Raw genomic sequence first — 15,884 nt, 5'->3', positions numbered from 1 at the left:
GGTCTCCCATATGTGTTTTTGTTGTGGTTACGGATGGTGTATATAGTTGGCCACTTCCTTACGCTCGGCCAGCCAGGTCTCTTCTAATGCAATAATCTCATAGTGCTCCCAATGTGCGGGAGGGACATTGTCCTTTATTACTTTTTTTGCACCTGAAACATTCCAGGATAGAAGCTTTAAAGAGTTGTTATGGGTACTCTTTCTTTGTATGGCAAGTCATTTTGTTCTCGGAGCATTGAGAGTTGAGGCCATCCATTTCCAGCTATTGGAATCCTGTTGTGACTTTTATCTACAGTCTATTTCTTCAGAATCGCTCATTCATCCTCTGGCATTCTGTAATACTGAATACACTGGACTGTTTTCTTAGTCTATGCTATACCTCCAGGGTGCCTTTAGTAGAGGTGCAGGATAACGTGGTCTTAGAGGTTTTGACAGTGTAATACCCCAGACTTCAAACTGTTGTCTGGCGTTCATAATTGTATGTATGCAGTACTAAAACAATCGTAAAGTCGAAGTGCAAAACATTAAAAATCCCAAAATTAATGAGAAAAATAAAGTATCCTTTAGTAACTAAAATGTCACCAAAAATCCAACACTGGGAAATGGAGTTATGATTTTTTAAAAGTTTTGAGCAGAAATATGGTATGAGGGAACCTTTGGTTTGCTCCCTTTCTTGCAACTGGCTTGGCATGTGACACATAAGCGACAGAACCCGTTCACCTTTTCAGACATCTGAGGCCAACAGAAATGGTTGAAAAGCTTTGCCCCCTTAGCTGGACCCAGAAGTCCAGCTAAGGGGATGTCATGGGCCAGGCTAAGGAGAAACTCTCTATATAGATGGGGGACCACCACTCTCTTGGTTGCCCTTGGTTTGGCGTCCTTCCCTCACTATACAGGAATCCCTCCTCCCAGTATACCTAATGGATTCCATTGACATCACCTTGTACTTGCCTGATAGCTAGCTGTCTTATGCCTTCAAAAATGAGACAGGTGTTTTGACCTTGGCAGGACCTCCTGTTCCTTGGAGGTCCACCAACTCTGGCATGTTTCCTAAGTAAGCAGTCTCTGCTTCAGGAATCAGGCTTTCCCCCTCAGGGTTAGGCTCCTTCTGGGACCTGGGACCTTTGCTCATCAGCCTTCCTGCCCATACTCTTGACTTATAAGCAAGTAGTTATGCCAATTAGGCATAGCCAAGTTAACATTACACTTTTAAGGGTCAAAGTTAGCAGGACTCCGTACATACTGAAGAGCAAAAAACCATCAGGATCAATCCAAAACTTTGCAGGTGATCATGAAAAAAGAGGCTTTTCCTTTTAGTACACATCTGTTAACAATACAGTTCTTCTGGTGGACTAGATGGTCAGGCTCGTTCTGAAGGATGCTAATTAGACTGTTCCCTTATCTCCTTCCTCTGGCGTATCCTTCAATTCATCTGGCAGCAGCATGGTTTTTTTTTCAGAACAAAATTTTATTAGAGTTTTGCAGTTGATAGAATACAAAGAAGCACTGCTCCCTAGAAGTCAGAAAGACAGTGTGCATATAAATATCTGCGCAATCCAGTTATTCAATCAACATTCTCCCAAACTCCCACCCCAGAACTCCCCACCCGGTACCCACCCCCAACCCTGCACGGTGTCTACATGGTCCATAAAGAAGAGCTTAGTGAGCTCAGTATCTACGTGTGTACCAGTTCACCCAGAGTCAACTAGTAAATGATCTGCATCAGTGGTGGCTCGCTGCGCCGGAGGGTCCAGCAACAGGCCTCTGTAGTCCGCCCATCTTTTCCAGATTAGAAAGTGTTTTCTGGGGCAACCCCTGCCCTCAAATACCGGGCATTCCAGCCCCATGTTAAAGTCCATGCCCCTTTTCCACACCTCCACCAAGGGGGCCCTAGGAGCCGTCCAGGCCCGAGCAATGTCCCTTTTAGCCACCGTAAGGCCCAGCAGAAGCAGATGACGTTTGTATATATTTCCCCCCACTTGTTCCATGACATGGAGAAGGCCCAACTTCGGTGAGCGGGGGAGATCCCAGCCCAACACCTCTGTCAGGCAGTCCCACACACCGGTCCAGAATCTCTGCAACCCCGCACACTCCCACACCGTATGTAGAAAGGAGCCAACTGAACAGCCACACCGCAGGCAATCAGGGGAGGCTATCAGCCCCGCCCTCCACAGGCGCTCCCTAGTATAGTATGCCCTATGCAAGTACTTAAATTGAGTGAAGCGCAAGCGCACCGCAACCGCTGCCCCCCTTGGGGCCTCCAGGGCTTCTCTCCAGTCCTCCTCTTCCAATCTTCCTACCTCTCCCTCCCAGACAGACCGCAATTTATCAAGGGAAGAGGAGCAGTGTGTGACAAGCGTTTGATATATGTTAGATATTTTCTTAGTTTCCAAGTCCCCCATGAATAGCTTTGCCTCTAGGGGGCTGAACTCCGGCAAAGAAATTAAGCCTACCAATGCGGGGGATAGGGTGTGTCGGAGCTGCAAGTATCTGAAGAATTGAGATTGGGGCATATCATATTCGTCTCGCAGAGCTTGAAAGGACTTAAGGGCCGTGCCTTTCATGAAGTGACCCAGCGCCGAAATGCCAATCGCATCCCAGCCACCGAATCCCCGCAGGGACGCCAGTGCCGGCAACCTCCCATTATGCCACAGCGGGGTTTCCCCCGTCAGCGTATTCCACCACCCCATGCGACGGAGAGCGCCACGCCACACCTGAAAGACCACCTGGGTGACCATCGGGAGCCTCTTTCTGATGGCTGCCGAGTACAAGATAGTATGCAGTGTGTCTGGGTCCATCAGGTATCTCTCCAGGGCGTAGGCCGGGTCATCCCGGTCCCCATACCACCACTCATTGAGGACCAAAAGGTGTGATGGTTGGTAGTAGGACAGGACGTCGGACGTGGCCAGTCCCCCACAATAGGTCGAGAGGAAGCAGGTGCGGAGCGCTACCCTTGCCGCCCCCCCAGCCCACAAAAACTGACCCAGCGCCGAGTTTACCTGTCGAAACCACTGCGGCGGTATAGGATACGGATGATTTTGTAATTGATATAAAAGACGGGGGAGAGCTACCATCTTGAATATGGCCGAGCGGCCATAGATGTTCAAGGGCATCCTGGACCATACTTTCATGTCAGATCGTATTTTGTCCCACACAGGTAGTACATTGCGTGACCAGGAGACTCCGGGCACATCCGTCAGAAAGACGCCCAGGTACTTAATGCCACCCGCTGCCTCTTGTAGGGCCGATGCCCAGGAACCCAGGTCGCCGCGTCTCCCCAGGACCCACAGCTTCGATTTCTGTACATTCAGATTAAGACCAGACACCTCGCCAAATATTCGCATTATTTCAAGGACCCTGGGCCCCGATCTATTCAGGTCAGTGAGAAAGAAAAGAACATCATCGGCATAGAGCGAAATTCTATCGGTCGGTCCCGCCTCCCACTCAACGCCACGCAGCTGTGCGTCCATCCGCACCCACGCCGCCAGCGGCTCCATTGCCAGGGCAAACAAGGCGAAAGAGGGCAACCCTGCCAGGTGCCTCGGCCTATAGGGAACGGGCTGGAGACTGCCCCCGCCACTCTCACAGCCGCCGGCAGGTCAGTATACAGTAGCTGAACATAGGACAGGAAGTGCGGACCCAGTTTGAGGCGGAGTAGGAGCGCCCGGAGATATGTCCAGCTCAGCGAGTCGAAAGCTCTATCTATGTCGGCCAATAGAAGTGCCGCCGGGATTCCCGCCGCTTCCACCACTACCTGCGCTCGTCTGATGTTGTGCCTCGTCGCCCTGTGGGGCATAAACCCGGCCTGGTCTGGGTGGACCAAGTCCGTGATATAGGGGAGAAGGCGATTGGCCAAGGCCTTCGCCAAGATTTTCGGTTCGACATTAAGCAGCTAGATCGGTCGGTACGATTCAGGGCGGTCCGGGGGCCTCCCAGGTTTACAGAAGACCACGACCTCCGCATGTCGCCAGTCCGCCGGCAGACGCCCACAGTCCCTGGCCGCCTCCAGTGCCTTCCTGTAGCGCATCCCCAGCTGGAGATGAAACGTTTTCATAAATTCGCAAGGGAAACCATTAGGCCCAGGGACCTTGCCAGTATTCAGTTCTCCCAGAGCCTCTCCCAGCTCCTCCGCCGACAATGGGAGTTCAAGCCGAGCACGACCCTCATCCGAGAGTGTCCGGGGCGGAAGGTCCGCTAGGAATCTATCAACCTCCTCCGCCGGGAGTGCTTCCCGGGGGGCGTACTGAGTCGCATAGTATTGCGCAAAGGTAGCGGCCAGGACCTCAGGGGCTGTCACAGGGTCGCCCGCCTCATCCTGGAGTCCCGGCATGGACTGAGCATGGAAAGTACCCTGGCAGAGCCTGTACAACATCGTGCTGGATTTGTCCCCCCACTGATATATTCTACTCTGCGTAGCCAGCCATAGCTGACGGGCCTCGTCCAGTAATAAGGAAGCGTACGACTGCTGAAGGCAGAGCAATTGCCCTACCGCATCACCACTCCCCCCCCCCGAGGTACACTCCGCCTCCAGGTCGTGGACCCGGTTCGCCGCCTCCTCAATGGCCGCCCTATGGGTCCTACGATTTGCTGCACACCAAGCGATATCCACGCCACGGAGCACTGGTTTCAGGGCCTCCCACTGGGTCATGGCATCGGTGTCCGGCCTATCATTATCATTCCAGTAATGTGCTATCGCCTCCCTCATATGCGACTGGTAGTCGTCCTGCTGCAGGTGCCACGTGGAGAGGCACCATCGAAATGGCTGCCGCCTCCTATCTAAGAGTAAGTCCAGTGTTATCGGGGAATGATCCGACAGGCCTCGCGGAAGTATGGAAGTAGAGTCCACCCTCCCAATCCAGGGCTGAGGAATGAACAGGTAATCAAGTCTAGAAAAGGATTTATGGACCGCAGAGATATAAGTGAATTCGCGACTATGTGTATGTTGGTACTGCCATGCGTCTACCCAACCCATCCCCTGCACCATTCTGCTCAATTTAGTAGAGGTGTCAGCTAACAGGCCCCCTCCGGGCTTACAGCGATCCAGTCTCCCATTCATCACGTCATTCCAGTCACCGCCCACTATCGTCAACACACTCGGGACCTCAGCCCATACATCAAACAGCCGTTCTATAAGGGCCTCCTGTAGCGGGGGTGGAGCATATACACTGCCAAACACCAGGGGCTCATCCCCCACCATCCCCTTAACAAATGCAAACCTGCCATGGGTGTCTATCCATTGCGTCTCATGTGTATAGGACACCCTACGGTGTATCAGAATCGCGACTCCCTTGGACCCTCTAGCAAAGCCAGCGTGAAATACCTGGTCATAACCGTATCTACGTAAGCTAAGGGTTTTGGTTACCAAGAGGTGAGTCTCCTGTAAGAGCATCACATCTGCCTTTTCTTTCTTCCCCATTCGCAAGACCGCACCTCTTTTAACTTTGTCGAGCATCCACCTCACATTCCAGCTCATAATGCGTAGCGAAGCCCGCGGGAGGCCCGTCTCTAAACCATCAGCCGCCATCCACTGGCCAGAGTTTCAGAATGCCGGGCATCAGAGGCCACACACAGACACATAAGATCGACCACGCTCTCATACAGACCCTGCGTAAACTAACCATGTCTACCCCCCCAACTCCCCCCCAGAACCCCCGCCCCCCCGGTCCCCCCTCCTCCCTCCAGTCCCACCCCTGCCCCAAACTGTGCCAACAACCCCCCCTCCAACCCCCCACCCCATACCTCAGCAACATTGAAGTACCTGTCGCGGTGCAGGCGATCTCAGCCCTCCAACGGGAGGCCAGAGACCCACTACGCCAATGGATCCCACCCAACTACCCACCTGGTTTCTAACAACCCCCCACCCAACTCGCAGAAACGAACTTCGGGAGTAGACCTGCCCTCTCTCGAGCGTCTCCCGACCCATGGCCCACCCACATACAGTTCTTCGTGAAGCAATAGTTCAGGTGGTATGCCCGCAGTTAGCATTATTCCGTCTCATGCTACCACGGTCCCTCATCGACCTCCTGGGTCCTTAACGTGAGTCAGGCTCAATTTAGTAGAAGGCCTCACGACTTCGAGGTTTGAGAGTCCGTCACCTCCGCATCCTCCGCTGCTTCCTCCCGGGGAGGTGGGCGCTTCTGGGAGCGCGATCTCCAGTTGCTCCTACTGCGTGATCTACGAGGTGTCTTCGGAGGTCCCGCCGAGGATGAAGAGTCCGAGCCCCACCTCGGAGGGGTGTGCACCTTAACACGCACCATTTCATCCGTCCATGCAAACACTTCCTCCGCAGAGTTAAAGAACTGGGTGCGGGACTGGAAGACCACCCGTAGGCGGGCCGGGTAAAGCAGGGCATACTGAATCTTGAGTTCCCGTAGTCGCGCCTTCGCTGCAGTAAAGGACTGTCGTTGCTGCTGTACTAGTTTAGTATAGTCCGGAAATATCAGAATTTTGTGGTTCTCGTACATTAGAGGGTCTTTGGCGCGGGCTTGTCGTAGGATAGTGTCCCGATCATGGTAGTTAAGCAATTTGGCGATCACTGATCGGGGGCGAGCCTCCACTGGCGGCTTTGGAAGAAGTGCACGATGCGCCCGCTCCACGACAAAGCAGCGTGAAAGGGACTCCGGAGGGAGCCACCCCTCCAGCCATTGGGTCAGGAAGGCCTCCATGTTACCTTTCTGGCTGTCCTCCGGAAAGCCCACAAAGCGCAGGTTGTTCCTCCTGGCTCGTCCCTCCGCATCCTCGACCCGGAGCGCTAGACCCTTTTGGATCCCCTCCATGGCAGCCATCTTCTTCTTGAGGATCACCACGTCGTCTTCCACCTCCGTGATCCTGGATTCTGTTTCGGTGATGCGGGCGACAGCGTTGCGCAGATCTTGTCGGAGCAAGGTCACATCAGCTCCGACCGCCCCAATTTTTGCATCCAGCATGTCCCTCGATTGCGTAATCGCCGCCATCAGCGCTGCGTTATCTGGTCCCGAGCCTTGTTGACCACCGGATGCCCCTGCACCCCCACTCGGCCCCGCAAATTTGTCCATCGGGCCCTGCTTCGTGGTTCCGCCGCTGTTGCCGCCTCTCGTCATGTCGCGCTTAGGGCAAAATGGCCGGCCGTGAGGAACACAGGGATGCGGAACCAACCTCTGCCGTCTACTCGAAGTCTGAGGAAAAGCACACCCGGTGGTCTGGGGGGGTCGGCGTCCTTACTCTCATCCAGCCGAGGCGCCACTGATTTGGTATCAGCACCTTGTCCCCACAGACCCCCCCGTTAGACAGGAGCGCAGGATCGCCGTGGCAGTTGCGACGGTTCAGCAGGGATCCACTCCGACTCTCCCTGGGTCAACCGGAGGCAGTTCAGGTCTCCCACCTTCCACTCCCGAGCAGAGTCAAAGACACCCTCGGGGCCCCGCTGTCAGCCAAGCGTTGTCTAAGTTCGAGGGGGGGTCTCCTCGTCTGGATCCCCTCTCTGCGGCCCGACGTAACCGCCGAACGGAGTGTCCCTCTCAACAACCGCCGTGATGCATATACCCAGAGGAGACGGACTCGAGATATCCAGAGGAGGGGGGGAGGGAGGGGGGAGAAACAGGATGGCTGCAGCCCCCCAAGGCTCCGAGGCCTCTGAACCCCTGCGGCCCGATCCAGCCGCCGAGCGGGAGCAGGGTACTGCCACAGGAGCGTCCCCTCCCCCGCCTGTCTGCCCGCCAAACGGCGGCCCCTTACCCCACAGTCTCCGTCGCCTGGGCTCCGCTGAAGCGTCTCCTTCGGGCGCCGATCTACGGTCGGGATCAGCAGATCTCTGGCGGTAGTCCCACTGTGCCCAAGGTCAGAGGCGGCGCGCCCCACTCCGGCGCCCCCGGCGCCACCGCACTTCTGGGCGGACTGCCCGTCACGCCAGCTCCGGGCTTCAGCGCCTGGCGCAGGCCGCACCACAATCAGGGCTCCGGACGGCTCAAAAAGGCAGAGAAAAGGCTTCGAGGGCGCCCAACTCGCTATCGGGGCTTCCCCTCCGCTGTCAGCAGGCAACCACTCAGTCTGGGTGTCCCTGGGTCGGGGCAACGCAGGATTTTCAACAGGATACATGCCGGCGGGACGGAGCTCGTTTAAGCTGCGTCCGCCATGCTCGCCGTCTTGGCCACGCCCCCGGCAGCAGCATGTTTTTGAATTTAGGGTCCTGTTGTTGGGCCTCTTGTTGGATCCTTTATGCTTCACAAAGCTTCTGAGACTAGTAATTGAAAAACTGTGTGCTAGAGGATACTCATGATCATTTACCTGGATAATATCTTCTTGGTAGATCAGTACACAATCACACTATGGTCACGTCTGGAGTTAGCAACAAATCTACTTGAAAGTGTCATGATTAACATCGAGAAATCACAATTAGTCCTGGTACACTGCCTAACATTTCTGGAGTTTGTGGTGGAAATGATGGGAATTAAGATGGAACTGAGGAACATGCTTGCCAGGCACAGAGTTACGCTGAGAAAACTGCCCAGATTTTTCGTCATTTGGCCTCCTTTATCCAGCGCATCTTCCCAGGTCCACACCACTAGAGGGTGCTTCAGAGGCTCAAGAGTGCTCACATGAAATGGGGAATTGCGTATCTGAAAATTAAATGACTTTCACAGGAGGCCTGAATGGAAACCCACTGATTCCAGTGGTGGCCTGGAATGGAAGGGTGATTACTGGAGCCACTACGGACCTGCTTCTGTAATAGGATATGGTGCAAACTAACTCGGCTGAGGTGCATGAGGATGTCAGGTGTCAAAAAACAACTTTAAAGATGGCCACAATGTCTAAAACTATTCTTTTTGTAGACAAGTAGACACCACATACCTGGCCGCATTATGACGAGCCTTGCCATGATGCCATCACTCATCACATGAGGAAACACCAAGCTAGGGTGCCTGAGTTGGATGCAATTGACAGATGCTACTGGTCCTGCTTCCACCTCTGAAGAGAGTTGCTGCACCCCTGTATTGGAAACGCAGAAGATAAAAATGTTATTTACTCACTGTGACAGCGTCCTCTAGGGTATGTGGACTCAAAGTTATTCAACAAGCTACAACTGTGCCAAATTTTCTATAACCAGTCAAGTGATAATGGACATAACCTTTGACCACATGCTGGACACCTACCGTATGTGTCAAGTCACCCACATTTGGTGGATGTTATGTATTTACCCACCTACTAAACAGAATGGCTTCATATAGTTTAATTGAGTCACCCCTGTTTTTAAACCTTGAACACCCTACAAAACAGTTTGTACTCAGTTCACATTAATGGAATCACCCTCTTAAGAACTTCACATTACCTGACAATTTCAAGTCAGGAGGTTGCATTTGCCACTAATGAAACCTGGTCTGCCATGATTTATGGACAAGTCTCCAGAGAATGGTAAAATACACTACACACTTTCCTGACAGGAGTACAATGGAATACCACCTCACAGCCATGCTGAAAACCTCAGTGTGAGTTAAACCACCCCTACATTCTACATTATTCAACAATATACAGTACCCAAACACTTCAGTGAACTGCTGGAAATAGCCATCCACACATTCTAAACACAGACTTTGTGTATAGCACTGTATTACAACTATTTAACATAGGCATGTGCCCAAACAGCCACTGGTGAATAATATATTGTCAACTGAAGCTCTGGTTTTTTATCATAGATTGTTTTGCAACAGACTTTTGCTTTGATACGTTTTCTATATTTTCCTCCAGTCCACGGCCGGGATATGGGTTTTCTAGATACCCTGGCAGAAATAACTTGGTCCATTTGCCAATTTGAGACAACAATCCCAATGGACTGCAACCACCCTGGAATCCACTGAGCATTACTTGAGTGAGGTGCTACGTTAACGATCAGTTCTGTGAGATTTCACACAGATGGTCAGTAAAACCCCAAGCCCTCTTTCATCATGACTAGGCACACTCAAGAACACTAGGAAACCTGGAATGTATTTTCAAGATTTATTAAAATAAAAATCTATCCTAGAGCATCCATGAAAATCATGCATCCTCTAAACGGAGTATCAAGGAAAAGAATTGTAACATTGTGATGGTATCATGAAGCTTATTTACATCAATATCCCCAACACCTCCTTCCTCTCTATTAAATATGCTAAATGTAGCACCAAAAGGGGTCTACTTCGAGTTTAATAGATGGTTTACACCTGTATACTTTTTTCTGAATGAGAATCAATGTTCAGCAAAGAAACAGCAGCTGCCTCTGTTTGTCAGTAGATAAGCTGAGTGAAGACACCTACAGCAAGGGAAGTCGATTACGGCTCAGTAGGACTGTGCCAGATTATATATTCTGTCTGAACATTGTTGAACATTTTCCAAAGAAATAATTTCCAGTACAAACCTTCTACCTTCTCACTTATTTACATTTTAGGAAAGCAGAGTATGCCTGTGGTCAAACCCCCGGGGTTGAGGTCCTGCAGCCAAACTCTAGCAATGCATGGCCAAAGCGGGTTCATTGTGCGGGTTTTACTGCCTCTGGGTGGGTTGCCCACAGGCCAGGCCCTGTGGCCAACACCCCGCCACTCACAGCCAAAGAGCCTGCGTTTTAGGGGGTTGGCTTTACATATGATGATAAAAAATTACTTTATGTTAAAACAAAACCTAGACATTTACTGAAATAAACAAAGTTAAGGTAGTGTTATAACTAGGTGAAATATTCGATAACATTTGAAACTCTAAAAAACCACAGAAATACACCCATTCTAGTTCTAGTTATTTCAAGTAACTATAAATCATGCCCTAAGGTAACCATCACTCGCACCCTCGCCATGCACTGCTAATTACCCCACAATTTACATCACTCATAACATCTTCTATGACATCAAGGGATAATATCACTGCAAGCAACATTTGCAATGAAATTATCGATCAGAAAACTTTCTATGGCAGGGGTGCGCATTATAGTTACCTTAGGGTATGAGTTATAGTTACTTGAGATAACTATGACTGGTGAATATCTGTGGTTTTCAGAGTTCAAAATGATACACTGATGCTGAACATTTCACCTAACTATATAGTTACTTTAAGTTATACCTCCTTAATTTCTTGATACAATAATGCTGGTAGCCAACGAGTTATGGGGAAACACCTTCAACAGTTCAACACCGCAACCAGCAGTGAAAGTGTTTTATATACAGTCCTTTCTCTTTACTGCCATATCTAGAGTGGTAACCCTTTAACCACTCTTCCTCGAAGCTTAGGTACCATTTTAGTTGTTCACTAGGTAGTATTTCATTTATTCAATGGCTATGTCAACAGATTACAGAATGCTTCCAACACATTACATCTTTAATTACGATAACCTCCAAAAGTATTCAAAAATCAATATATCTGTCCATCTTTTGCACTAATCATATTCCTATGTTCCATATCACCACTTTTTATTTATATGAGCAAAAAATATGTATCAATTTAATTCACATATACACATTAAATATAGCACAAGCAACCTACACCAAGGTGCTATTTAATCATTTTCTTTACTATCTTCATAAATAATCAATATGATGTCCATTAAAACTAAAGCTAAAACTATCACAGTACTACATTTTGAAAAGTGTAAATATTATTAAGGTCCCTGCTAAAGAGTTAAAATAAGTGTGATAGATGTCGTATAAGTACATCTTATGTTACTCATATCCCTTCTTCAATATCTGTTGATTTTAGTTTTATTTTAGAAATATAGCTCTCGGTTAAGTTAAAATCTTGGGGGATATATATTCATATTTCAGCGAACCAGTGAGACACAAAAATAATCCCAGCTTGAGAGAAACCATCAAGAAAATATCAGTGAATCATGATATAGTGGTCAGGAATGCAGATAAAAGGGGGAACAAACATTGTCTTATGGTCTAAAGCATATATGACTGAAGCGTATAATCATCTTAGAGACCAAGCATGCTACAGAAAGCTGAACATTGCCCATGTTGAAGAAGTTGAGAAGGGTTTCAGTGAAAGACTAGCTCATTGGAGAAGTGAAGGGCTTATCAGCAGCGATGAGTATAGTTTCTTAAAAAATGACAAACCAAAACTACCTGTTTTCTATCTCATCCGTAAGACACACAAACATGGCACTAGACCACGAGGTAGGCCTATCATTGTTGCGCAGGGGAGTCTATTCGAGAATGTTTCGAAATATATAGACACCTTCTTGAGATTTTTTGTAGAGGAGTAACCTTCATATATAAAAGACACCACAGACTTTTACTCATGACATTAGATGTCCACTCACTCTATACGAGTATCAAACAAGATGTGGGCATAAAGGGAACACAGCACTTTCACAAGGAGAGGCTCAATAGGTTTTGCAAACACAGTGTGATGCTAACCGAAATGATGAGCAGGTCCCTGAGGCACAACATTTTCTTTTTTATTTATGACATCTTCGAGCAACAGCCGGGAACTGCCATGGGTACTTGCTTTGCCCCAAGTTTTGCTAACCTGCATATGGGGTGGTGGGAAGACCAGGTACTGAACAACCCCCCTCTTGAGAAATGGAGCACAATATTATAACATGGCTATGTTTTATAGATGATATTTTCATCATTTGGCGTGGTGGCACAGACACAGCTGAGAAATTTGTCAGAGAAATTAATGACAATACACTGAATCTCATATTCATCAGCCACATAAGCAAGACACAGGAAGAGTTCTTAGATGTCAAAATTGAAGTGGTGAACAATTAAATTGTTACTTCCTTATTCAGCAAACCCAGCGCAGGGAATGGCCTGTTACATGCATGGAGTTTCCACTCTAACAGTCCGATTCAAAGCATACCACATGGGAAGTACCTAAGAGCCAGAAGAATCTGTAACTCAGATAACAGATTTACCATTGCGAAAGATGAGATGACCCGGAGGTTTCAGGAAAGAGGGTACGACAAACATGCGCTATTCAAAGCCAGGGAGAGCGTAGAGAAGATACCGTGAGAGACCCTACTGTACAAAAACAAGCATTAAATAGAGATGAAATTGGAACCCTGCTTCATTAGTACGTACAATACCACTCATAAACAACTTAGAACGATACTACAAAAAAACTGGCATCTTCTAAAAAGTTACTCTAGGCATGGATATACCCAAAAACCTGAACCACATTTAAAAGAGCAGACTCGATCTGCGACTGGCTGGTGCACAGTGATGTAAGAGTGGAAAAGAATACGACCGTTAGAGGGCTTTTTTCGCAGTAGCAAGTGTAAAGCCTGTAGAAATGGGAAGAATCTAAAAGAATTCTAAAAGAATTCTGTACCAACATTAGAATGCAGAAGATAAAAGGGCACTATACTTGTAAACGTGATTTTGTACTATATACAATAAAATGTGGTTGTGAAAAACTGTATGTAGGCAGCACCGCCCTACAGGTACATACGAGCATCCTACAACACTTGAGAGCAGTCAAGAATAATGACCTCATTTATGCCCTAGCTAGACACTGCATTACTTGTCAAAACAATGATACCAATAACTTCAAATACAGCATGATTAATGGTATAAAAAGTGATGAAAGGAGAGGGGACAGAGAAAAAAGACTTAGGATACTTGAATCCGGATATATCTTGGCACTAGACAGCATTGAGCCAATGGGGCTCAATGCAGATGAGGAACTGTATGTACACCTTTGATTACGAAACTCAGTGATGGTAAAATGTGCTTTCACCTTGAGAAAATCGTGATTGTCCTGAACTGCTAGCAGTTTGAAATAGTTCCATTTTGTTTCGAATATTTTGAAAACATTTATTCTTAGTTGATGACCAGTCGACTTAGTGTATTTTTTTTATTTTTGCAGATTTTAGAGAATGCGTGTGCATTCATAGTAGACATGAAGACCAGGGAGCAGCAAGTGAAACTACTGGCCACTTGGGCATGACGCCACCCACTAGCCATGGGTCTAATAAGGAGGACAATTATGTATGAGCCTTGGATATTGACAGCTTTCTGTATTGGCGTGTTAAGGGTATATCTAGACTATATAGGTATTATGTTACTTGTTTTAATTGGACCTTGCTCAAATTTACAATTTTACAAGCTGCAAAACAGCTAATAAGTCAATCCACGCCTGTGACGTCAACAGGTGCAATTATGAAATGTTGTCGCTTATACCACTAATCCCACTTGGGCTGGACTGTCAAACCTTAGTTTAGGTCAATTGTAAACTCTTCCATGTCTATGGTGTGTGATGCACTGCAATATGCATGATGGTATATAACCAGTCCAAAATTGAGATTTACTTGTTGATGAAGGCATGAAGCCGAAACGTGCCCTGAAAGACCGTTGTTGTGTCGTTGACTGACCCATGAATAAAAGAAACTTGGAAGCACTGAGTGCCCCACCTTCGTTATTTCTAGCAGAAGGCGAATGGATGGATGGATGGATGGATGGATGGATGGATGGATGGATATATATATATGGATATATAAATTCACTGAAAAAAACATAGGTTTCAGGCCTTATATAGTTAGGAATGAGCATTTAAGAAACCTTTAAAATTCACTCAAAAAACTATAAGTTTTAGGGGTGTTATAGTTAGCTGGACATTTCACTCATACAAAACCATTGAAATTGCTCCTATATAGTTAGTTGTACTAACTATATTTCGCGCACCCGCAATCCACTGCTGATGATGTCACATATTACATCATTCATGACATGGTCAGTGACATCACTGATGACATTTCAAATGACATCAGTAGATTTGCTACTAACTTTGGCGTTGTTTGACGAATCTTCAAAACATTATCCAAACAAAAGGTCTATCCATGTTAGCTGCTATCCTGAAAGTTTGGGGGTGATTCGTCAAGCGGGGGCTGAGAAAAAAGGGGGTCCCCAAAAAGTGTTTTCGCAATGTTAATTTTCATAGGAAATTTTATAACAGGCTACAGCCCGAACTGCTTAACGGAATTACACCGATTTTGGCAAAAAGGTAGCGCTTGGTTCAGAAAGCGACTTCTTTTCAAATGGTGTAAATCCATTCAGTAGTTGCTGAGAAATTAAAAAAAATAAAAGCTTCAATATCTGGGGCAGCATTGCGTTCTCGCACGTTCCCGACCATGAGCTTCACTGTGATTGGCTGCCAACACTCCAAACCAGGAAGTGTTGGCAGCCATCTTGTGACTTGGTAGAACCGAGTCACAAGAAAACAATAGAAAAAAGATAAAAAAAAGAAGAAAAGGGGGCAGGGTAGAAACACCTTGACCCCCTAGGCCAGCTCAGGGAGTCCCACAAGGACCCCCAGGCCCCCAAAACATATATATACTTTTTTTAAACGGGCAAATGCGTGCTGGGTGCACGAATCCGGATGAAAAATGTTTTAAAAATTAAGCCTCATTTAAATGAGCCAAAGGGTGTGCCAGGTCCCTGAGGTAATCCTATAATTATATTGTGGGGGCCTGCGGGGCCCCCACAGCCCCGGGGACCGTCGCCTCCCCGGGGCTTGTTTTGTAATTAGTGGGGGCCTCCGAGGCCCTCCTAAGCCCTGGGGCTTTGAAAATAGAGGGAGTAGGGCACACAGCCCCCCTCCTGGAGCCCTTGAGGGCCCTGGGGACTGCCACCCCCTAGGGCTGGCTCATGCAATGTCCCGGTATACTCACTCCCGGGACATTGCTGTTTGCTATGACAGGGCGGGAGCATGACTCCTGCCCTTTCATAGCAAACCCTGCTTTGCTTCAATGAAGCAAAGCAGGACTGCCTTTGGGCAAGGGGAGCGGCATGTTAGCAGTTCCCCTTGCCCAAAAGCAATACCGGTTCCCGCAGGTGGCGGGGAGCCGGCAGGACAGTGGGGTGGGAAGGGGATCCAAGCGGCACCCCTTCCTAATGATTAATAAAAATATTCAAGAATTGGGCATGCCCCAGGGGATGGGATCC

General features: G+C 48.3%; 1 protein-coding gene across 2 annotated transcripts in view; it reads right to left on the bottom strand.

The window, feature by feature from the left end:
* LOC144755281 (uncharacterized) overlaps nt 1-15,884 on the bottom strand; it is a 203,836-nt gene that overhangs the window by 55,723 nt on the left and 132,229 nt on the right. For both annotated transcript variants that reach the window (XM_078644053.1, XM_078644052.1), the window contains exon 7: nt 8,827-8,964. In XM_078644053.1, coding sequence (XP_078500179.1) covers nt 8,827-8,964 — 138 coding nt within the window. The remainder of the gene's footprint in view (nt 1-8,826; nt 8,965-15,884) is intronic.

This window comes from Lissotriton helveticus, chromosome 5_1, assembly GCF_964261635.1.
Source record: "Lissotriton helveticus chromosome 5_1, aLisHel1.1, whole genome shotgun sequence".
Lineage (NCBI taxonomy): Eukaryota > Metazoa > Chordata > Amphibia > Caudata > Salamandridae > Lissotriton > Lissotriton helveticus.
This window is presented reverse-complemented; position numbering and strand designations above follow the sequence as displayed.